Source organism: Bubalus bubalis, chromosome 17, assembly GCF_019923935.1.
Source record: "Bubalus bubalis isolate 160015118507 breed Murrah chromosome 17, NDDB_SH_1, whole genome shotgun sequence".
Lineage (NCBI taxonomy): Eukaryota > Metazoa > Chordata > Mammalia > Artiodactyla > Bovidae > Bubalus > Bubalus bubalis.
Window position 1 is genome coordinate 28,271,665 of NC_059173.1, and position 24,173 is coordinate 28,295,837.

General features: G+C 50.2%; 1 protein-coding gene and 1 pseudogene across 2 annotated transcripts; both read left to right on the forward strand.

Moving 5' to 3' along the window:
* Nucleotides 1-2,074: 2,074 nt before the first annotated feature.
* Nucleotides 2,075-3,442, forward strand: LOC102407525 (annotated as a pseudogene).
* A 4,882-nt stretch (nucleotides 3,443-8,324) lies between these two features.
* ANHX (anomalous homeobox) lies at nucleotides 8,325-23,690 on the forward strand. 2 transcript variants are annotated; one of them, XM_025267906.3, is made up of 9 exons: nucleotides 8,325-8,593; nucleotides 10,798-10,925; nucleotides 13,722-13,845; nucleotides 14,609-14,825; nucleotides 15,211-15,331; nucleotides 16,467-16,759; nucleotides 20,337-20,484; nucleotides 22,745-22,829; nucleotides 23,101-23,690. In XM_025267906.3, exons 1-9 carry the CDS (start codon nucleotides 8,345-8,347, stop codon nucleotides 23,185-23,187), a joined length of 1,452 nt encoding a protein of 483 aa, XP_025123691.2. In that variant the 5' UTR covers nucleotides 8,325-8,344; the 3' UTR covers nucleotides 23,188-23,690. The 2 variants fall into 2 exon arrangements, with proteins under 2 accessions (XP_025123691.2, XP_044786594.2); XM_044930659.2 differs by lacking the exon at nucleotides 16,467-16,759 and having other exon boundaries at nucleotides 20,356-20,484.
* Nucleotides 23,691-24,173: the final 483 nt, after the last annotated feature.

A 24,173-nucleotide genomic window follows, 5' to 3' on the forward strand; every position in this document is an offset into this window, starting at 1 on the left:
ATTGTTACTATAATTAGTATTATAATATACTAATTATAATTATTAGAGAAATGCAAATCAAAACTGTAATGAGGTATCACCTCACACAGGCCAGAATGGCCATCATCAAAAAATCTACAAATAATAAATGCTGGAGAGGGTGTGGAGAAAAGGGAAACTTTTTGCATTGTTGGTGAGATTATAAATTGATACAGCTACTGTGGAGAACAGTATGGAGGTTCCCTAGGAAGCTAAAAATAGAATTACCATATGATCCAGTAATCTCACTATTGGGCATATACCCTGAGAAAACCATAATTCAAAAGGACACATGTATCCCAGTGTTCACTGCAGCACTGTTTACAGCAGCCAGGACACAGAAACAGTCTAAATGTCCAATGGTAGACGAATGGATAAAGAAGATGTGGTACATATATACAATGGAATGTTACTTAGCCACTAAATGGAATGAACTAGGGTCATTTTTAGAGATGTGGATGAACCTAGAGTCTGTCATACAGAGTGAAGTAAGCCAGAAAGAGAAAAATAGATACCATATAACAATGCATATATGTGAAATCTAGAAAAATGGTACAGATGAACCTATTTCCAAGTCAGGAAGAGAGACAGATGTAGAGAATGGACATGTGGACCCAGGGGAGGAAGGGGAGTATGGGAATAATTAGGAGATTAGGATTGATATATACATTGTGCTATGCAGTGCTTAGTTGCTCAGTCAATCATGTCTGACTCTTTGCGACCCTATGGACTGTAGCCCTCCAGGCTCCTCTGTCCATGGGGATTCTCCAGGCAAGAATACTGGAGTGGGTTGCCATGCCCTTCTCCAGGGGATCTTCCCAACCCAGGGATCGAACCCAGGTCTCCCACATTGCAGGCGAATTCTTTACCATCTAAGCCACCAGGGAAGCCCAAGAACACTGGACTGGGTAACCTATCCCTTCTCCAGGGGAACTTCCTGGCCCAGGAATCGAACCAGTGTCTCCTGCATTGAAGGCAGGTTCTTTACCAGCTGAGCTACCTGGGAAGCATGATATATACACTACCATGTATAAAGTAGATAGCTAGTGGGAACCTGCTACAAAGCACAGGAAGCTCCGCTCAGTGCTCTGTGATGATGGTTGGGGTGTGGGAAAGAGGTCCAAAGAGAGAGGAGATATACGTATGCATATATGGCTGACCACTTCATTGTACAGCAGACACTAACACAACGTTGTAAAGCAATTTCATTCCAATAAAAAGCCAACGTAGAAGAGAAAAAATAACCACTGCAAGTTGATCCTTTCATTAGTAAAACTCACTTCTGGTCAAGAAGAAGCAAGAAAGAGGAAAAAAGAGCCTTCTTGGTGGCTCAGTGGTAAAGCAACTGCCTGCAAATGCAGGAGACATGAGTTTGATCCCTGACTTGGAAGATCTCACATGTCGAGGAGCATCTAAGCCCATGCATGACAACTACTGAGACTGTACACTAGAGGCTGGGAGCTGCAACTGCTGAAGCCCACGTGCCCTAGAGCCCATGCTCTACAACAAGAGAAGACACCACAATGAGAAGCCGGTGTAGCACAACTAGAGTGTAGCCCCTGCTCACTGCAACTAGAGAAAAGCTTGCAGAGTAAAGACCCAGCATAACCAGAAATAAATAAATAAAATTTAAAAAAAACAAAGAGGAAAAAATATATTTCCAATATCCAGAATGAAAATGGGGATATCACAATAGAATTTACATCAAGGTAAATGAATAAATTAATTAATATAAAATATAAGTGGAAGTAAAAGAAGGTTTTGTAATAGGCAAACACAAATGACAGTTTAGATATTATGGATAAATTCCTTAAAAATCACAAGTCAAAATGGATACAATAAGAAAAAAACTAATTTAGTCCTAAATCTATGGAAGAAATTGATTCTAAAAATAAAAACCTTTCCACAAAAAAAGCTTGATGCCTAGATGACTTTTAAAGAAGAAATAATCCAATTCTATAAACATTGGAGTTATTATTCCAGAAAATAGAAAAAGTTAGAGCATACTTTCCCCAAATATTTGAGACCTGCATAAATTTGGTGCCAAATCCAAACAAGCACCTTAGAAAAATTGAAAACGTAGACATTTCTTTTTTATGAAGAGAGACTCAAAAGTCATAAACAGGTGTAATCTAGTGATATTTAAAAATTATATCATGAGAGATTCTTACAGGACATGGTAGAACCCTCTGGCTATTTGAACACTCTAACCCAAAACACAATCACACCAAATCAGCCAATTTACATTAACAATATGAATGACAAAAAGGAAGAATAGACTTTTGCATGCTCTGTTTTCTCAGTTTGGCCACGTGGTAGACACTGTGTCTTTAAAGACCGTGAAGATGAGGGGGTAAGCCTTTGTTACATTTAAGGAACTGAGTTCATCTGCAAGTGCCTTGAGACAGTTACAAGGATTTCCATGTTATGGCAAACTGATGCGAATCCAGTATGCAAAAGCAGATTCGGATATAATATTGTAAAATGTGTGGCACTTTTGCTGAAAAAAGAAAAAAGCCAAAACTGTGGAACTGACTGCAAAAACCAACCATGGACAAAAAGCCTGGTCAGGGAACACCGAATTCAGCTAATACCCAAGGAAATGCAGCACCGATCCTCAGGTCCCTGATTACCCTCCAAACAGTACTTTATTCCTTAATAATTTACCAGAAGAGACTAGTGAGATGATATTATCCATGTTGTTTAACCAGTTCTCTGGTTTTAGGGAAGTATGTTTGGTACCTGAGAGGAACTGACATGGCTTTTGTTGAATCTGAAAATGATGGACAGGCTGGAGCTGCCAGAGATGCTTTACAGGGATTTAAGATCACATTGTCCCATGCCATGATGATAACCTATGCCAAGAAATAACATTTGGGATAACTGTCTTTAAAGGACTGGTATTATTTATAGTTTTTGTTTTGATAACATTTGACCAGGCCATTTTAATAGTTGGGGGGAGAGGGGAAGTGTATGTGAAATTGTTGAAAGGATTTAAAAAAATTAAGTGGTCTTTGTTTAGCCTTAGTGAACTATGGACTACGAAAGCCTTAATTTTGTACAGTAAAACTTTTATTTGTATTCTGTAAAAAAAACTATATCATGATCAAGTATGGTTTATACTATCCCAGCCACCTCTGAGCCTGAAGCAAAAGCAAAAATCAGTTCTATTCATCTCATCTGTAGAATTTAAAAAAAAAATCTTGCTCATCATGGATTCTCTGGCGAAAGTTGTGGTTTTTAAAAATACTGTGTTAAAATACTATTTATCTTGATGACTGAGTTGTTTGGTTCCTCACTTGCCTCCCCCTGGTGCAGGCCTTATTTGGACAGTAAAGTTCTCCAGCCTGGGCCTTACAGATCCAGACTCCAGGGAGTGTCGGGCACCCACATGCTGGTCATGGCCCTGAGTGGTGATGCTGGCACCCAGGGTGATGAAGGAGGTGCCCTGCGGGGCCCTGCACAGGACCCAGAGGAGGGGGATGTATGGCTTTGACCCCTGAAAGACCTGTGGCAGGAGTGCAACTTATCTGAGCTTAGAGGAGAACAGGGTCTAATCCTCTAGCAGAGTTGGCAGCCTCAACTGCCTTTGGGTCAGTGTGTGGGGAGAGTCTTCCTGTTCCCTGCCCCCATCTGCACCTGCCTTCTTCCAAGAAAGGAAGGACTGCTGAGTCACTCTTGGAAGCTCCTGTTTACACTCTGTGTCCTTCACAGCATTTTACCAAGGATGTCAAGTAACCTCTCTCTGTTCAGCATTGCTTTCCCAGGGTGTTCCCTAGACGGCCTGCTCCCTGGAATTCTGTGAACCAAGGCAGGGCCAAATAACTGGTCTCCAGCGGCTGCAAGCACTCAATATGCAGACAGACATTTAACAAATCTGATACCTCCAGCCTACCTACTGGAGGTAGTTACTCTGGGGCCTTCTAGAAGGCATCCCAAGGCAGTGAGGGTTGGACAGGAACTCCATCAGGGGGACCCTGGGGATGAAGGTAATTCCCTGGCTGGAAGAGAGGGGTTCAGGAGACTGTATCTAGGTGGACTTCCAGCCTTCTGTGAATCAGGGGTTTTATTTGTTGCTTATTTTTTTTGGCTGCACTGGGTCTTTGCTGGTACATGCAGACCTTCTCTAGTTGTGGTGAGTGGGGGCTACTCTCTAGTTGTGTGCAAGGTCCTCTCATTGCAGTGGCTTCTCTTATTGCAGAGCATGGGCTCGAGGTGTATGGGTTCAGTTGTGGCTTGCAGGCTTAGTTACTCCATGGCCTGTGGGATCTTCCCAGACTAGGGTCTGAACCCATGTCCCCTGTATTGGCAGGTGGATTCTTTACTCGTAGACCACCAGGGGAGTCCCTGGATCAGGAATTTTTAAAAATTACTCAGCTAATCATTATGGGGAAAGTATATGGATGACCACAAAATTTCTGAACAGAAGTCATAAGAGGGAGGTTACCTAACCAGATTTTCAATGATGTGTTAAAAATCAACAGTGTAGGTAAGAAACAAAATAATGAAGAAAATAGCATATGAGAGTATTGGCTCATTTAAGTTTCTCAATCCAATGAGCAAAGAAGGTCTGTTATTATCTCAAATAATAAACTTCACCAAAGAGAAGAGAAGATATAGATAGGGTTAAAGTTACACAGCTTTAAGCTACTGAACTGGCAGTCCAACCCAGGTAGCCTGGGTCCAGAAGAGAACAGAAAATCTGGAAACAGCTGGTCATTGTGCTTTAGAATGCATTATGTGGTATGATTGCATTTCATACTATAGAGCATGGAAGACAGGAGGCAGCATCTATTTAATACTTAACACATTTTGGCCTACCTTTTGTTGGAAGGTCAGACTTCTATTAAAAATGAAGCTTATGAAGAGTTTGCCCTGATTTAGAATACTTAAAATTATGTGTTTAAGTTAAGAATGTAAGCTTTTGAGTCTTACATTTAAAGGAGGTCACTTATAGGTGGAAACTATTTTAAAATTCACTGGACTCATACTAAGAGAACATGAGAACATAACTCTCACACAGAGGGGGATTGGGAGGCTCAAATAAAACAATGTTTATAAATAGTAACTTCTTATCTGGCAGCCAACAACAACTGACTTTATACATACAAATTAGAATCATAACATTTGTTGAATTACATTTAAATTTAATTTTATAATGTAGGTAGGTGGACATTTTGGGTTCCACTGACATTTTAACTTCACTGGTGCTTAATGGGTGGACAGCAACCAGTTTAATAGGTGGAATGTTGTCACTGAGCTCCCAGCTGGCCCTGGAGAAAGGACCTGGGAACGCATTCCCACAGCGGCAGGGTTTCCTGCAGCAAGCCTCTCATTGCCTCTGTTCATCAGTGTCTGCTCTAGAATATTGCGTGGGTGGGGGTTGCTTCCTCCAAGGAAGCTTCCTCATCTGTGTTTTTTCTTTCACTTCTTGAAAAGAACCTTAAAAGGAGAAAAACCAATTATCTTTTTATAAAAAGTAGAAAACATGAATAAGCAAAAAGAAGAAAATTTAAAAGCCTAATAAAAATGATAAATAATTTGTCACCAGGTGGCAACCAGTGTTTAACAATGTGGCATGTATCATTTCGTGTCTGTACTTTTCAGATGGGCTCATAGCACTTACCTTTTTTTGTAACAGGCAGTTTTCAAGAAACAATGTATCACTAATAGGGGTCAGGAGGCACTCTTTCTCTGCACAACTACTAATTAACCTTCCGGAGCCCACCTTCTTTCTGGAGTTTGATGTATTTACCAAAAACTTCCATCAGATCTTGGATTGTTTCCAGATTGTGAACAAACACTGAAATGTTTCTCTTTCTGCCAAAGTCTTCTTGGCCATAAGTTTAGGCGGAAGCTCTGGCATTAGAAAATTTTTGCCTCCACCACCGTTTAAAAACCAACTTACAGGACTTCTCTATTGGTCCAGTGGTTAAGGATCCGGTTTGCAATGCAGGGAAAACGGGTTCTATTCCTGGTTGGAGAACTTAGATCCCACACGACACAAAGCAACTAAGCCTGCCCTCAGCAACTACTCAGCCCACCTGCTCTAGAACCTGCAGCACACTCTGAAACCCTGCCGTCACAATGAGAGAATTGTTGCGCCAATAAATAAAAATATTAAACACACACACACACACACACACGCAGGACTTCCCTGTCAGTCAGTCCAGTGGTTAAGACCTTGCCTTCTAATACAGGGGGTGCAGTCCAATCCCTGATGGGGAGCTAAAATCTCACCTGCCTTGGGAGGCCAAAAACCCAAAACTTAAAACAGAAGCAATGTTATAACAAATGCATTAAGACTTTACAACTGGAAAAAGAAAGAAAAATCTACTTGAAGTCTTCCTGGTCTCATCTCTAGGGCGCCTTCCGGCTTGCAGTGCAAAATTCACAAGACTGTAACCTGTACCGGGCAGACGCCAGGGCAGGGACGGCGGCAGTTCAGTGATTTCCCCTGTGTGTGGACCAGGGGCGTGGAGAACTCGGGTCTTGAGACCCCCACCGTGTGAAGGCAGAGGTGCACCCCTAGGATCACAGGAGGTGGGATCTACAGGGGCCTCCCTGCGATCCCGGCTCCTTGATCCCCCTCCCGCACGACCCAGGCTGGGGTGCGGATAACTCCGGGCACAAGAGGGAGGCGGGGAGTGTCTGCCCCATGGGCTGCAACCTCATCAGGGCTTTGGCTCCATAGAGCTTCAGGGATTGCTTGGGGTCAGCCCAGGGTCACAGCTTCCTCCTGCTGCAGGGGTTGGGGGTCGTGACACCCTCTCCTCCAACCCAGCCCTGCTGCTCTGGGGCCTTCAATGCCAGCCCCCCCAAGATCTTGGCTTCCGTGCAGCTCCCCGCCCCCCAATCCCGTGGACCCTCGAGAACCTCTCGGCTCACTAAGAACTGCCAGAACCACTAGAACCCCCTACCCCCGCCCCCCAGCACCCAGGCTGATCCCCAGGCCCCCTGGATTTAGGAAGAGAGGGTGAGGCCAGGGTCGTCGGGCCAGGTACTCAGTGATTGGCCAAGGCCTCGATACTTTGTAGCAACCGCACCTCGGAACCGCCTCCGGGTATTTGCGTGCTGAGCGTGGAAGCTGGGAACCGGGGCCTGGCTAGGGGGTGAGTTGGGGGCGTCAGGATGAAGGTGGGTGAAGGGGGCGTTCAGGAGGGAGTTTATGGGGTACGGTGACTGAGTTCGTGGTCCTGGGTGGGGGCCCGGGGAGGCCTCTTGGTCCCCACGGGGAGCAGGGCACCTGGAGAGGTGGGGCGGCGCAGGGCCACAGCCAGGCAGAGGGTGTCCAGGCAGGATGGTGCTGTAGAGCCGTCTATCCCCGCGGAGCCGGGTCCCCTCAGTGTTCCGGGTACCCCTCCCCAACCCATTTATTTCCCCAACTCCAGGATCCTCTTCGTGTGAGTTTGGCCCTTAGCCTCCTCCCTGCCCTTCCTGGAGCCTGGTGGGGGGGTGGGATGGGGCAGTCGGCCCCAGAGGAAACCTGGGTCCCTCGAAGGATGCGAGGTCTCCGACCTCCTGCCCGTCGTGCTGGGAAGAAAGCTAGGGCCCTGAGACAGGAGCCGGTGACAAGGCGCTGAGGTCCTGGAACAGCGATGAGGACGCGTCTTGCGTCTCTTTAGCGCGCGCGTTTCTATAGGTGGTACAGGGCGGCAAGAGCTGGAAACAGGCCAGACCCTTTGCCAGGGAGCGTGGCAGGTCTGTTCAGATTCTTACAGCATGTGTGGAAAGTGGTTTGGTAGCATCTGCTAAGTACACACCCTTTAATTTGGCTGCCAGCAGCCTGTTTCGTAGCCCTCAGGTAGTTGGAACACAGGTCTGGACCTTATGTTTGAGAAAGTGCTCACTAGTGTGGGGCTGGGGAGGTGGTTAGAGTTCCTCTTTCCACCGGGTTCTTTTCAGAAACCAGTGGAGACTAGGGGTCCTTCCTGCAGCGCTGCCAGACTAAGTATTGCCATAAGGAAGCTCTCTCCATTTGGTGTATATATACACATAGTCAGATTGTAGTTTTAAAATGTGAGAAACAGAGAGGTGATGATGTGGGCAAGGGGCACGAAGGGAACAGAGGTTCCAGGAGTGAGGAGCGAGGAGGACTCTTGCAGCCACAACACACAGCCAGGATCTGGACTGTTGTGGGACTCATGGGAAACTGCGGGTCCCTGATGCACCTGCCTTCTCTCGCTCTTGTCACATTACAAGTACCTGTGGCAGGAGAGGCCTGGCAGACTTGGCTGAATATAGATGTGCGGTCAGCTGATCACCATGGGCAGGCCGTGGTCTTGACTTGTCGTCTTGTTTGCAGAGGGGCCCAACCCGCCTGGCAATGCAGAGCTTCCTGCAACTGCTGAGGGGAAACGAGGGCCCCAGCCTGCCCTTGTCGGAGCTGGTGACCCTCGCAGGCAGGCTGTGCCGCGACCTCCAGGATGACCCCACCCAGGTGCAACCCTTGGTCACAGCCGTGCTGGACAGCCAGTTCCGCCTGTACCTCTTGGACAATGCGGATGTGGCCCTGGTGTGCGCCAGCGTGCTGGCCCAGCGAGAGCAGCACCAGGCCGCCTGCCGGCTGCTGGAGGTAGAGCTGGTCTGTGAGATGGGGGTTGGGGGATGGGGGTGTGAAGAGAGGGGAAGCGGCCACCACCATCCTAAACACGACACAAATGCCCAGAGTCAGCATTTGTCACCTTGTGGAGAGGTGCCATAAACCAAGCTGGGATGGTCCACTCTCGCTCTACTAAGTTTTAACTTGCCTGGAAACTGAAGTTGAGACTGTCCAGTTTTGGAATCTTCATGGTCCTGGCTTGGAAAGTTGGCATCCCAGTTAGTGAGACAAGCAAACAGACCCAGTCTCTTGGTCCGCTGGCTGTGGGTCTGCATTCGGGAGCTCTGAGATCACAAGTATGTCTGGCAGTCCTCTGGTGGCACTTTGAACCTCAAGTCATTTGGCATGAAAACCTGAGCTATGTCCACATGAAGCTAGTGATGTCTTTATCCACTTTATGTTACTGTGGTACATTTTACTACTCAAATATTGGTATATTTGGTTGCACGGTGCTGCCTGCCCAGATCATACTGGAGTGGTGCAAATTCTGTAGTGTATACCTGTGTTACTTCCTAAAATGTGTGAAGTTCTGAATTCCAAACTATGTGTGGCTCGAAAGGTTTTAATAAGAGATTTGGGGGCCAGTGTTTCCTTTTTCACTCCATATGCATGTATGCATGTACATCTGTTCATAAGTCATGCTGAGTTTACTTTCAAGATACTCGGTTCTTTCAGTTCCTTCTATTTCTGCTCCCTCTCCCCCAAGCCCTGTGGCATCCACCTGGCTCCCTTCTCCGCCAGCACCCCCATGTTCTCTCCTGCCCCCTCCATCTGTTCCTCACCTAGCAGCCAGAGGGGGTTTTAAAACTGCAGATGGGACCATGGTGTGTGCTGAGGCGGTGGCCCCAGAGCCTGCCATCAGTGCTGGCTTGCTGTCCAGTCTTTGGACCCCTCCTGACCCCCTTTGTCATGCTGGCTTTCTTGCTGTTTCTGGAGCTTCTGAGATCCTCTTCTTTTGAATTTTGCAGGTGTCATTTCCTCTGCCCGAGGCCGGAGCCCCATTCTGTGTGGCTGGAGCTTTCCTACGTGTCTGGTTTCTGCTTTAAATGTCACCCTGTACAGCTAGTGCCTCCTTTATTGTCAAGGATATAAAGGAGCCCTCATCCCCCTCTATGGCTTCTTCCTCAGCTCATAAGTAGAAATCTGTTTATTTTTCAACCTGTGTTTGTCTGCCTTCCCTCCTGCACTGCAGGCCCCAGGAGCAGGGGGCGCATCAGTTCTGCTCATTCAAGGATCCCCAACACCTGAAACATAAGAGAACTCAGATTTCCAGCGATGTCAGACAAAATGGATGAACACACAGAGTTGTCATAGCTGCTGTGTAGGCAGTCAAGGATGAAATGTGATGCAAAACTCCCAGGAGAGGGACTATAACTCACTCGGGATTGTCTAGAAATGCCTCTGAGAAAGTAATGTGTTCTGAGACCTGAGAGAAGCCATGGGGCCACCACCTCAGAAAAGGGCGTTTCCTGCCCAGGGCCACTCATGCAGGTGGGGAGGCCCCAGGTGGTTTCCCTGCCCATAGGTTGTGCCCTGGGTCTACTGCTTTATCCTGGCAGGAGACTGCAGGCTTCGACCCAGCAAAATGGGTTTTTTATTGCTGTGGAAAGAAAGCTAAATGATTCTCAGCACCTCCCTCACCAAAATGGTCCTGAGAACACTGGGGTTCAAGCACAGGGGCTGTGTCTAGGCCAGGCCTGTCCTCAGCATCCTTGGCCCTCTCAAAAGTCTGGTCACATGACCACGTCCCACTGGGTCTGGTAGCCATCAGTGGTGTGACCAGGACCCCTTCATCCCCTTCAGCTCAGAATGTGCTCTCTGAAACCCAGGGACCCACTCAGCTGGTGGGAAAGGCCTCTCATACAAGATAGGGGTTACGCCTCAGGCCCCTCAAATCTGATCTTTCATATGGTCTTTGGCGCAGCTCTGCCTCCTGTGTGCTGTGGCCATAGCCCAGAGGTGGCTTTCCCCTTGCCTGCCCCTCACCTGTAGGGGGTAGAGGAGAACTGTGCCCCCCGGGGGCTCCCTGCAAGCCTGGTAGGGACTGGAGCCCAGCCATGGAGCTCATGCCCTCACCATTCGGAGCCAGTGGGTGGCTGGTCTTAGGGCTCAGGCAAGTGGACAACAGGGCTCCAGGGCAGGGGAGGGTGCGGATCTCAGGAGGCTCTTGTCCACAGGGGTGCCAGGTGCCAGGTGGCAGCCCCAAGCTGGTGCAGCTCTGGAATGACATCCACTACCGTCTGGCCATGAAGAGGCTCGGCGTGTCCACGCTGACGCCGGTGCAGAAGTTCCGGTGCAGGAAGAGGTATGCGCTGGTCTTGGCACTTATTCCCCGGGGCTCATGAGGGATTTGCCTTCCAGAACTATAGAAGGGCTGAGGTGAAGTAGAGGGAGGGAGGCGAGATGAAACAGTGATGTCAGTGCCCAACACTGAGCCACCTCTCCGCCTGCTCTGCTGTGGGAACACTGTCCCACCTCTGCCCACAGGGCAGGACGGAGAGCCGGTCTCAAGACCCAGGCCAGGAGCCGCTGCCTGTCAGCGAGGACCTTGCAGGGAGGGAGTCAGCAGGTGGGCACCCGACCTCACTTTCCTCCTGTGGGAGGAGGGATGCCCCTCATGTCAGCTAGTCCCCATGGTCGGGCTCTGCCAGTGGCCTGGCTGGGATTTCAGTGCAGCTCCTCAGGGCTGCAGGACCTTTTAAAGACAGATAGAGATGAGGGTGCTATAAGCACCATGTGGGATGTATGTGGTGCTTAGAACAGTGGTCCCAATCTTTTTGGCACTAGCGGCGGGTTTTGTGGAAGACAGTTTTTCCGTGGACCAGTGCATGTGCAGGGGCAAGGGGGATGATTCAAGTATATTACAGTTATTGTGCACTTTACGTCTATTATTATTATATCAGCTTTACCTCAGATCATCAGACATTCGATCCCAGATCATCGGACATGGGGACCCCTGGTTAGAAGACAGTCTGGCACATGATAGCTGCTGAACAGATGTTAATTAACAGTCACCACCATGACCATAATCAGCACTAAGTAAACATTACGACTAGTTATAACCATCACCATTATCACCATTCATGCATGAGGACACCGAGACACAGAAAAATTAGTGACTCACCTGGTCACACACTAGAGAGACGCAAAGGCAGGATTCCAGCTTAGACGTTGAGGCTGCAGAGCCTTTGTTCCTTATTTGGGTGTGCTCCACAGTCCAGAAGGGGCTGCAGGTCTTGCTCTGAGCTCCCGAAAGCCCAAGTGACAGGAGTTGCTGAGCCAAGGGCCTAGTTGATGGAGGAAGAGATGGATGGATTCCTTTTGGGTCAGATGGAATTTTTCTCACAGTGCCCTCCAAATACGTCCTCAAAGCCCAGAAGTTAATCAGCCTTGAGGTTGTCAAGGGTTGCAGTCAGTCCCCTCCCTATAGGTTTTTAGGGCCTGCCTGAGGGTGGTTCAGCAAAGTGACTTGGGGAGCAGTGTGCCGTTTGCCTCGGGCGTGAGCACCAAGCCCAGCAAGGCTGAGCGGGTAAGAGCAGATATGAGCCTGGCCAGGCACCCTCCCCTTCGCCAACACTCCCTGTTGGGCTCTCCTGGAGCTGCACTTGGATGTAGATGACGGAACGGAGACTGGGGAGCAAAGCAGATCCCCTAATTCAGAGCAAGGAATGCCAGACAGGACAAGCTCAGTAGAGGGCTGTGGCTCGGTGGTCCTTTGTTGTGGTGGGGGCTGCAGCACGGGGCACAGAACCTGAGCGAGGCCTGAGCACAGGGACGGCACTCTGGGCATGAGGAGGGGTGATACACGTTACGGCTGGTGGTCAGCGCAGGAGCAGAGACAGGAGGTGCTTGGAGGTTCTGGGAGAGGCCGTGGCTGGGGAATGGGTTGTGTCAGGATGGACTCAGGAGGATTTGCTGAGAGGTTGAATGTATTGGAGAAGGTAAGATAATAAACCCAGGCTCTTGGCCTGATTGGCCGGGACATGGTGTTCTCTCACTGGAACGGGCAGAACAGGCTGGGGGAAGATGTGAGAAGTGGGAAACAGCTTCACTGGGATGTATGGGGTGTGTTCTCGACACATGGGGATTTTTCAATTGGTATTTGGATATCAAATCTTGTAGAAAACTGGTGTTGTTCACTTACATGTCATTTAAAGAAAACTATTTCTTTTTGCCTCTGCTGGATCTTCATTGCTGTGCGGGCTTTTCTTTAGTTGCAGTGAAAGCGGCTCAGTCGTGCCCAACTCTTTGTGACCCCACGGGTTACACAGTCCATGGAGTTCTCCAGGCCAGAATATTGCAGTGGGTAGTTGTTCCCTTCTCCGGGGGATCTTCCCAACCCAGGGATCTAACCCAGGTCTCCCGCGTTGCAGGAGGATTCTTGACCAGCTGAGCCACGAGGGAAGCCTATGAATACTGGAGTGGGTAGCCTGTCTCTCCTCCTGGGGAACTTCCCGACTCAGGAATCGAACCAGGGTCTCCTGCATTGCAGGCGGATTCCTTACCAACTGAACCATCAGGGAATCCTTAGTTGTAGTGAGTGGGGGCTACTCTCTGGTTGTGTTCTGCAGGCTTCTCATTGTGGCTTATCTTGTTGCAGAGCATGGACTTTAGGGTGCTTGGGCCTCAGTAGTTGTGGCTCCCAGGCTCTAGAGCACAGGCTCAGTAGTTGGGGAGCATGAGCGAGGTTCCTCTGTGGCATGTGCGTTCTTCCCAGACCAGGGATCAAATCCGTCTCCTGAATTGGCAGGCAGATTCTTTACCACTGAGCCACCAGGGAAGCCCCCTGTCATTTTTTCTTTTGCAAAAAATTCCATTATACAGTCAGTAAAGCGGATAGCATAACCCACCTCAATATCTTCATCATCCAGCTTTAGCATTCAGGGCCACTGGTCAGTGAGGGGTGCTGGGAACCCTGATGAGAGTGTGGAGTGTGGGCCCAGGCACCACCAGGCCCCTCCCTGCTCAGGGCTTGGATCCAGGGCCTGCAGCACACGGTGGGGAGGAGGGTGGCCGCTGAAAGGAGAAGAGTCCAGGGGGCACAACAGGTGCATCCAGAGGAGCAGGGGTCTGTTACCACCTCCTCAGTGTCCTCCTCTAGGAATCCACCACCTGCCTCCCTCTGCCCTAATGGCCTCAAGAGCCGGAACTTCCCCAGAGAAGTTCGCCAGAAGCTGGAGGACTTTGCCTCGGGCGTGAGCACCAATCCTAGCAAGGCTGAGCGGGTAAGAGCAGATATGAGCCTGGCCAGGCACCCTCCCCTTCGCCAACACTCCCTGTCCTTAGCGGAGGCCCACCCTTGGTTGGTTCACCCCCACTGTTAGGTGGGGGACTAACACCCTTGGGGGCTTGCCACCCTTAGGTGACATCACCACCTTAGGGGGTAGATCCACACCCTCCCTAGTGGCCTATCTGACAGGGCAATGGTGGGCTCTGACCACCCTGAACTCCTTTGGGGATGGCGCCCTTTGGTTGGCAGCCCTTGCATGTCTGCCCTGCACAGGTTGGGGAGTGAGTTTCATCACCAACATCTTAATACCCCATCAGCCTGTGTGACTTCAGGAGACACTCACTGAGCACTCGCTGAGGCCGGGGATCCAGCAGGAGGGGTGGAGGGGGGCTCCCTCCAGGAGCAGGTGGAGGGGGCAAGAGTCTTCCCCCTCAGACCCTGCTGCTCAGAAAGCTGGCTTGCTCTCTCCTCCCCGCGTCCAGTCAGCTGGGCTCCCCCAGAGCAGGACGCTGTGGCCAGTGGTGCCAGTTCACATCTGAGAGGTGCCTGGTCGCAGGGTTGGTCATGGCCCATATGCTTTGGCACGGGAGGGTGAAGGGTCAGTGGTTGGGTGGCACCTCGGGAGGATCTGGTTTGCCAGCTGCTCGGAGCCCTCCTGACTGTGAGTGACTGTCGGCTGGGTGGTGGCTTGCCCCCTTGGTGCCCCAGCCTCTCTGCTTGGGAGTGGGCTGGGCTAGTGGCGGGTTGTTTTGGGGCAGGAGGGCCTGGCCTCTGAGACGCATCTGACCACGGAGCAAGTCTACAACTGGTTTGCCAATTACCGGCGGCGCCAGAGGGCCCTGATGCAGCGTGCGGCGCCAGCCCCAGACTCAGCAGATGACCTCACGTCGGGGGAGGCGAGTCGGCACCTACCCCCGCAGCCAACAGACCACCCCCAGCCTGGCTCTGGGCTTGTGGACAGGCCTCAGTGGTCAAGTGAGTGGCCCCTCTGACAAAACCTGTATCCAGGACCACCCAGGCCCCCTCCTCCAGCCCCAGTCTGCACGTTCAGCACCTCACCCTGTGGGAAGTGAGCTCACTGATGCTCAGGGTCAGGTTGGGCTCAGGGTGGCCCAGGTGGGCTGCAGCAGCATTTTGCGTTGAGCGATTACCATGAGGTCAGGCCCAGGAGTCGGGGAGTTGAGCCAAGCACCAGAATTGGGGTGGCCTGGGTTCATAATTGTGGGTTTCAGTTCAGACCAAAGACAGATGAAGGGTCAAAGAGCAGCAGGCAGCCAGCGTGACTGCTCTCAATCTGCTGGGAAGGAGCCTGGGACTCCAAGCATCACCCAGCCTCGCTTCCCGTCTGATCGGCTTTTAGCAGGACCTGAGAAAAGTGGGCCTCTACAGACCCTGGAGACCACTCAAGGGCCGTGGGAGCCGGTGGCTCTGACCCCACACTTTTCTGGAGAAGAGACTGTGCCCAAGTCACTGGCTTCCAGGTACTGCCATGCACATAGGCCAGGGGAATGTCTCCCTGTTCAGTTTCCCACTCTCGGTGGGAGACCAGGAATGGAGTGGGCATAGGAACACCAGCCAGACCCTGGGACCAGGTCTCTGATGGCTGAGGGCAGAGATAGCTGTGACCCCAGGTAGGAGGGGGAGCCACTGGCAAGGAACCCACGTCATGTACAGCACACTTGCTTCCTGGAGCCTGACTCACAGCCATACTTCATGTAAATTTTGGAGAATGGGGAAACAGACTTAGAAGAACATGCAGAACTATCTCCTAAAGGCAAATGGCCTTCCTCGTGGTTTGTTTATCTCTAGCATTTGGTGTGGTTGGTATATCTCTAAGTTAGTAACCACTAAGTTAGTAAGTCCCTCCCACAGCCCAGTGTCTCACCTTACCTTGCCACTCCTGTGATGCTGCAGAGACTGCTGTGAGGAGTGCTGGCCAGCAGGGGGACTGAGTCTGAGCGAGGGGTCATGTTCGTGCTGTATAAGCCATCAAGCTGTGTCCACTTTTCCCTCTTACCCTTGTGTTATTAGCATCTCTCATGACATTACCTGGGCTGACACCTCACATTCAGGCCAGCACTACCCAGCCATGTGGCCTTAGGCAAGTTCCCATGACCTTTTGGTGTCTCACTTTTTTCATCTGTAAAATGGGGACAGTGATAAGCCCTGCCATGCAGGTCATCACACAGATTATAGAGGTGGGGAGTTGTTAACAAAAGCCCAGGAGTGACATCTGAGATACTGTAAGCATTTGTGGAATATTAATTCTTTGAATTATTAACTTCTGCATGATAGTCCTTTAGGATCCACCTTCATATAGTCCCTCAACTGTTAGGTTGTTCCTAATCATTTTCAGCTTTCAGTATTGCAGAACAATGCTTCATTGAAAGCACTTGTAAATAAACTGCTAATGTATCTTAGGTTTCTAGCAGTAATATTTTTTACCCTTGCAGCCCCAGGGAGGATGGTGAAGGCAGCATGACTGGGAATGTGGTGGGCCCCACAGCCATCCGAACCCAGATTCCCAGGCTGAGCTGAAATGTCCTCCCAGGCCCCCCTACCCCGGTCTGAGGGAGCCTCTGCCCACCAAGGGGTGGTGTTCCCTGTGTCCCCCAGGTCTCTGCAGGGTGGTGAGATATACCAGGAGGGACCTAACCATGATCCTGCCACTCTGCCCCCTGTCTGCTCTGGCCCTGGTCTCTGTCCTCTGGCTGCTGCCAACGATATGCTGGACCCCTCTCTGGCTGCCCCTGAGTCGTGGCTGATGTCTCTCGCACTGGCATCCTCCAAGGAAGTTTCCTTCCAGACTGGGCAGCTGATCCACAGTCATGGGCTGGACCTCACCATGCGCCCTACAGACGCTGCTCTGGCTGTGTCCTTCACTGCCCTCAGGGAGCCCAGCCCCACAGGTGGGTCCACTCTAGACAGACCACGTGTTTCTACATCAGATGCTTTGACGGCTTGTATCTCATTTGAAGGGGCAGGATTTTGAGGGGCGAGGACTTTCTGCCTGAATCCCATGTATTTTATTAGACCCACAAACCAGTGCAGTTGGAACAGTCTCTTCCCACGAACAGCTGGATGTTTTTTTCATTTATTTTTGTTTTGAAAATAAAATGTGCACATGACTGAAAAACAGGATAGTGAGGAAAGAGTTGAAATGGAATGGAATGGCTGCCAGCCCTGCCTCCAGCGCCTGTGACTAGCTTGTCCACATCTGCTAGCACAGAGAAGGGCTGAGCTGCTCGGACTTCTACCCTCTTGTCCTGGTTTCTTTCTTAGTTGTAATTGTAGCTATACATACCCTTAACGAAAATGTATTCAGGTGTGTATTTTGTGCACCAAACATGATAGCATCTTGTGACCTCCATAAGGAGGATATTGGCACTGAATTCAGCCTGTCACCTAAATTTCCTAGTCTTCTGTGGTTATGCATGCATGCTAAATCGCTTCAGTCGTGTCTGATTCTTTGTGACCCTATGGACTGTAGCCCGCCGCCTCCCCCGTCCTTGAAATTTCCCAGGCAGTACTGGAGTGGGTTGCCGTGCCCTCCTTCAGGGGATCTTCTTGACCCAGGGATCAAACACATCTCTATGTCTACCTGCATCGGCAGTCTTTACCACTAGCGCCACTTGGGAAGCCCTCCTCTGTGGTTATATATATATATATATATATATATATGCCTTATTATAGTTTCTCGTTGCCTTTCTTTTTTCTTACATTGTCTGCTTTTATCACGTCCTTAGCTTCTCTCAGTATTTCAAACATCACCTCTGAAGACTTGTTGCTGGGAGCCTCCTTCTCCCTGTCCCCATCCAAGTGCAGTCTGCCTAGGCCTGGGATGGAGCCATCATCCTGAGAGCACCTGGGTTTGCTTCAGTGTTGAATCTTAGTTCCCTGACCAGGGATAAAACGCTCGTCCCCTGCGTTGGAAGGTGAAATCTTAACCATTGGAAAATCTTAATCAGGGAAATTCCACTTCAGTGTTTCCTTAACTGCAAATCTTGTTCTATCTTTCTTGATTCTTGTTATATTGCTGCTTTTGCTGCTAAGTCACTTCAGTCGTGTCCGACTCTGTGCGACCCCCTAGACGGCAGCCCACCAGGCTCCCCTGTCCCTGGGATTCTCCAGGCAAGAACACTGGAGTGTGTTGCCATTGCCTTCTCCCTTGTTATGTTAGAGAATGTCTTTAACTTTACAAGAAAGGGTGACTGCAGGTAAATTTTCTGATTCCTTGCATCTTCTGAAATTGTCTTTAATCTTCCCTCATGCTTGATTAATGATTTGTCAGGGACAGAATTCTGAGTTCAAAACACTTTTTTCCCTTAGAAATTTGAAAGTAACATATCAGTACCGCATACAATGCTGTCATTTTAAGTCAGATGTCATTCTGATTTTTACATGTTTTACATATTTTTCCTTTCTTGGAGCTTTTTATTTTTTAAGTCCTGGTGTTCTGAAATTTCACAGGGATGGTTCTAGGTGTGAGTCTTTTAAAATCACTTTGTTGTTAAGCCTTTCAGTTTAAAGAGAGAGCAAGGTCTTCTTTAAGCTCCAGGAACTTTCTGTAATATTCTTTGATAGTTTCCTGATAATTTCCTCCTTCCAGTTCTCTCTTTACAGCACAAATGTTATTTGGATGTTGGAAATCCTGGGCCAATCTCCCAAAATGCTTACCTTTAAAAAAGTTGCTTTTTATTGTATATGCTTTTGTCTTAAACTCTATCTTCTGATCGTCTTAAAAAAACACTTATTTACTTCTTTTTGCTGCACTGGGTCTTGGTTGCAGTGAGCAGGGGCTGCTCTCTAGAGGCAGTGCACAGGCTTCTCATTGCAGTGGCTTCTCGTTGCAGAGCACGGGCCATAGGCGCACGTGGGCTTCAGTAGTTGTGACTCAGGGGTTTAGTTGGCATGTGGAAAATTCCCGGACCAGGAATCAAACCCATATCTCCTGCATTGGCAGGCGATTCTTAACCACCAGACCACCAGGGAAGTCCTATCTTCTGATATTATGACCCTTATGTATTTTAAGAGAACTCCAAGCTCTCTCTTCTTAATTCTGCTTTTCCTTTCTTCATAGATTGTGTCACTTTTTATAGATGCAATATCGATACTTCTTTGAGTATCCTGCGTACAAGCTTCAGTAAATATGCTTTGTTGCCTGAAGGAGGAAATGTTAGGATCGTGGATTCAGGTCCTTTCTTGGAAACAGGAAGAGGTGGGGCCTGAAAGTGGAAGAGCCTGGAGACTTATTTCTCTGAGGCGGTTTTTCCTTCCGAACAGATTGGTCTTTCATTTGTGAGACCTTTTCCTGTCCATGTGTACTAACAAGGCTGGAGTCTGGACAGGCAGTGGCCAGCCTCATACTGGGAAGAGGGGAGCTGGTTTTCACACCATGTCGAGCATATGTGAGGGGTGATGTTCTGTGGGAATTGGTGAGCTCCCTGCTGACCACCTGAGCACCTCATTTTTCTTCCCTCTCTGCAAACTCCTCAGGGTCCTTGACCCCTGCTTACGCCCTGGCTTCCCTTCAGTCATCCCACCCACCACCACGGCATTGGACGTGTGCCCTGCATCTGCCGAACATGGACACCTCCCACCTGCTAATTGCGCTTCCCATGACACTCCCTTTGTTCTAGGCTTGGGGCTTTTTATTTCCCTTACTCTTAGAGGAAGAAGCTATAACCCATTGATCTATTCTGCGTAAATTGAATTGTTCAAATTTGCTCTTAACCATATTTCATGGGCCTCAGAGTATCTTTGAAGTTCTGTGGGAAGAAGATACAACAGAGATGGAGGCAGTCATACAGCAAACGGTTCGGCAGGTCTGAGCAGCTGACAGATGAGATGGTTACTCTGGCAGACAGGAGGGAAGACCGTTGTTTGGGGTCTGAGATCAGGACACTTGCTAGTTTTATTGCCCAGATGGACTTAGGGCACAAATGGACCTTCTTTCTTAGCTTACTTTGCTCCTAAATGTCAACCCGGAACTGATCGAGTCCCTGTGGTTTTCCTTTTTAGAGTGAAAGGCACCCTGAGAGATTTTTTACATTTTAAGTAAAGAGAAAGGGTGGGGCAAGGGAGTGACACCTTGCACTGCCATGAAGTCAAGGTGAAACCCAAGGAAAAAGAGGAGGGAAGCGGTGGGTGGCTGGGCTCAGCCTGTGGTGAAGCAGGGAGGCACCGAGGAGTCTGTCCTCACACGGCAGTGGTGAATGTGGACAGATTTGGGTACTGAGTCTTTGTTGGGCTGGTGTGAGGTCTAGAATGACAAAAACTTGAAGCCAGTGAAATATGACATTGTTTTGGTCTCTGGAAGCCTGAAAAAGCCACTGAGATGGATAGAAGTGGCTTCTCTTTCCTCAACGCAGAGCTGAGTCCGGGGGCTGGCAGACTGGACGCTGCCTCTCCACGGGCCTCTGTGTTGGGCACATGGACTGTGCTCCTGTCTCCCAGCTCTGGGTTGTGGGGTTTCCTCCCCTGCAGGATTTGCTGACCCTCCCAGCATCAACCCCCAGGGCACATACCAGGAGAAGGATCCGGGTTCCTGCGGTAGCCAAGCAGAACAGCAGGCGGGCAACCTCCGGGTAACCCAGCCCCTGGCACAGGCTCCCGATTTCATCCTCACCCAGAGGTAGGTGCAGAGCCATCGGGCTCAGGTGACACCTCCTATGGGCCACACATGGGGTGATGCCTGGTCGGGAGACTCACCATCGGCCACGGGGCAGATGAGGTCTTTTCCTTATGGATTTCTGGAAACCTCAACAGTTCCCCCATCCTACATGATCTTAGTTTTTCCCACAGACAAAAGAACACTTGCAAGCATGGGAGCAGATACAGGCATGTGGATGGTGCTTCCCCAGAGGTCTCCCTGGGCTCTAGCAGCCTCTTTCAGGCATTTTCTTTTCCCCAAAGATTGTTTGAGTTTCTGGACAGCATCAAAAGCCTGCTTTTATATTCCAAATTATAATTTTAAAGGAGCTTGGGAGGGCTGTGAAGAGGGGATGCGCTGCAGACTGTGGCATGGGGGCGTGACAGTGGTTCAGACTTCACAGGAGAGTATTGGGCCCCTGGTGAAGGGGGAGCCTATGATAGAGGGTCACAGGACAGGGTCCCCAGGGTTTGGGGTCTCCCAAATCTAGGAGCTGAAGATCAGGTGCCCAGTGAGGGCAGAATTACTGGGGGACATGCGAGAGGAGGGGAGCAGCCTCCTGAGGAAACAGTCTCTGCTTGTGGTAACAGCCAGATGATGTGGGGTTATGAGCAGAAGCCCTATGGAGAGGAGCAGCCACAGGGCCCCCTCGGGGCTGCTTGGACTCTCCACTGGTTTTCTCACCCTTGGACTCTGATGCTCCAGCTCATCTTTGTTCTGATCTGATACCCTTGATTCCTTATTTAAAAACAGCTTCCCTGGGGCGTAAAGTAAACCAATAGGTTTAGATGGTACAAATGACAGTTTTCTGAGTGTGACTTATGTATTCATCACAAACTATAGCTATGCTTTAGGTCATGGGCACAGAGCTGTTTCCATCTGCCTCCACCCCTCACCCCCATCTCCCCAGGACCAAGGATCTGCTTTCTTTAGCTGCATTTTCTAAGAATTTCATATGAGTGAAATCATACAGCATCTGCCCTTTTTTTATTATATGGCTTCCTTCACTCAGCCTGACTGCTTGAGACCTGTCCTTACTGCTGTGTGTATCAACACCCACCTCTTGTGTGTATCAACACCCTTCCTCCTGTGTGTATCATCACCCCTTCTTCCTGTGTGTATCAACACCCTTCCTCCTGTGTGTATCAGCTCCCCTCCTCTTGTGTGTATCAACACCCACCTCTTATATGTATCAACACCCTTCCTCCTGTGCGTATCATCACCCCTTCTTCCTGTGTGTATCAACACCCTTCCTCCTGTGTGTATCAGCTCCCCTCCTCTTGTGTGTATCAACACCCACCTCTTGTGTGTATCAACACCCCTCCTCCTGTGTGTATCAACACCCCTCCTCCTGTGTGTATCAGCACCCCCTTCCTCCTGTGTGTATTAACACCCTTTCTCCTGTGTGTATTAACACCCCTCCTGTGTGCATCAGCACCCCTTCCTCCTGTGTGTACCAACACCCTTCTCCTGTGTGCATCAACACCCTTTCTCCTGTGTTCATCAACACCCCTCCTCCTGTGTGTATCAACACCCTTCCTCCTGTGTGCATCAACACTCCTCCTCCTGTGTGCATCAACACTCCTTCTCCTGTGTGTATCAGCATCCCTCCTCCTGTGTGTATCAACCCCCTTTCTCCTGTGTGTATCAGCACCCCTTCCTCTTTCTTGCTGAGTCCTAGTCTTGGTGTGGATTGACATCACGTGCTGGAGGCATTTGGAAGCTTCTGGTTTGGGTTTGGTGTGTGCCTGCACATTTGCCTTCATGTCTCTGGGGTGTATACACCTAGCAGTGGGGTGACTAGGTCACAGGGTAGATGTGGTTTGACTTCAAGGACCTGCATGACTGTTATCCTGAGTGGCTGCACCTATCTCCTGCCCTGCTCCCCCTGCTGCTCTCCTTGACTTGGTTCTAAGGACCTTCTGACCTCTTCATGCCTCAGGCCTGTCCCTTTGTGGCCTTCTCTCCCTTTACGCCTCTGCTCACCACCCCCTCTTCTGTGAGCTTGCCCTGATGTGCTTGCTCCCTGACTACCTGGGCCACCTGCTTGAGGTGTCCTGAGGCCCCTCCAGCATCCTGCACACCTGAGCGCCTTGCAGGAGGAGGCTGTTCCCAGAGAGCTTGTCACCTGGAAGGGCTTCAGACAGGTAGAAAGCTCTCCGAGTATGGGGCTCACAGGGGACAGTGTGACCCTCAAATAGGGCCTGGCAGAGGGCCTGTCCTGACACCGTCCCTTTTCCAGCCCCTCAGACCTGACTCCGGCCCCACCAGGCTTCCCTGGCCCCATGTCTGCCGTGGAGCTGAGCCAGCCCCCTCCCTCCAGCCAGGTGAGACCCTCCTACAAGTACTGTGGGCTTCCTTCCTGACTCCTGGGTCCCCAGCTTGGGTCTTCAGAGTGACTAAAATGGGCAGAGCGGAACATGAGCCAGGGACGTCTGGAGGCTGGACTTCAATGGAAGGGGAGCTGGGAGGCAAGTGTCCTGGGGCAGGGTTTCCTACTGAGTCCAGAGGGGTGAGTCCCAGGGTCGGGAGTGCCAAGTGGGAGGGCAGAGCTGGCAAAGGGCATCTCCATGTGTGACACTTGTGTTGGCTTCCCAGGTGCAGTGGTCTGATGGGCAGACCTCCAGTGACGCCTTCTGGGGAGCCAGGATGCTCCTGGAGCTTTCAGGGGGTAGCCTGGGCTGAGCTGCCTCTTGGGAGCCTGACCAGTGCTCCAGGGGAGCAGCTGTGGACATCCAGCAACTCAAGTAACAGAGCTTTATCCCTACTGAAGAAGGAGGTCCCCAGAGTTTCCTGGGGGTTCTGCTGAGCCCCCCATGCCCTGTTTGAATAGTTTGGTTGTCAACTTTATGTATTGGAAGAAGCATCTGAGAAACATTCCTGAAGTCAGAAGTCAAAGGTGGGTCTGTTCTATGCAGGCAGCAGCAGATTGCAGTCAGGTTCCAGGGTGGGTTCTGGGCAGTGAAGGCCTTTCTCAGAGAGGGGATGTTGCCCTTCGGGCCTCCCACCTGTCCTGTGACAAGGCCAGACTTCTCCCAGTAGATGTTGTGAGTGAGGTGTAGGCAACCTCTGGCATTTCTGAGTCTAGGGTTTGCACAGAGGCACGTGCACTGGGGGAGAGCCTGCTAGGCTGGGGTGGGGGGTGCCTTGCCCAGGGTTGTGATTCATTGTGTTTGCCCAGCAAATGTTCTGTTCAATTAAAAGTTTAATGTTCTGACTCCCTGCCCTTCATTCACTTAACTGTCCTGGACACCTGCCCCTCTCAGGCCGGGCCCACATTTCACAGTGTGAGGGCACTAATTCGTGCATCAGAACCCTGGTGATGGACATTCAGATCCTTTCCAATGGCTCTGTCTTATCAGCAGTGTCACATGGGCATCTGTGCCCTCTGCCTCTCACCTGGTGTTAAGCCCCGGGAATGAGAAATTGCCCCAGAGATGGAAGCAGTGGGCAGGGAAGCACAGGTCCCAGGGCTGGGCTGGTTGCAGCTCCTGGTCCTCCCGTGACACGCTTGAATGGGAACTTGGACAGCTAGGGCTGTCACCTCCAGAGCAGCCCCTTGACCCACCCTTGCCTTCCCAAAGTGTTGGTTGACAGAGGTGATATAGTGGGTAATAGAGTCAGGTTTGTGCCCTTGGGGCTCACAGGATAGTGGGGGAGGCAGAGGAATA

Excerpts from the sequence above, each read along its gene's own strand:
- ANHX (XM_025267906.3), top strand. The coding sequence starts at position 8,345 with ATGCAGAGCTTCCTGCAACTGCTGAGGGGAAACGAGGGCCCCAGCCTG. Across the intron at positions 14,826-15,210 it reads GGACAGGCCTCAGTGGTCAA|CAGGACCTGAGAAAAGTGGG; the intron begins GTGAGTGGCCCC and ends ATCGGCTTTTAG. Across the intron at positions 20,485-22,744 it reads GATTTCATCCTCACCCAGAG|CCCCTCAGACCTGACTCCGG; the intron begins GTAGGTGCAGAG and ends TCCCTTTTCCAG.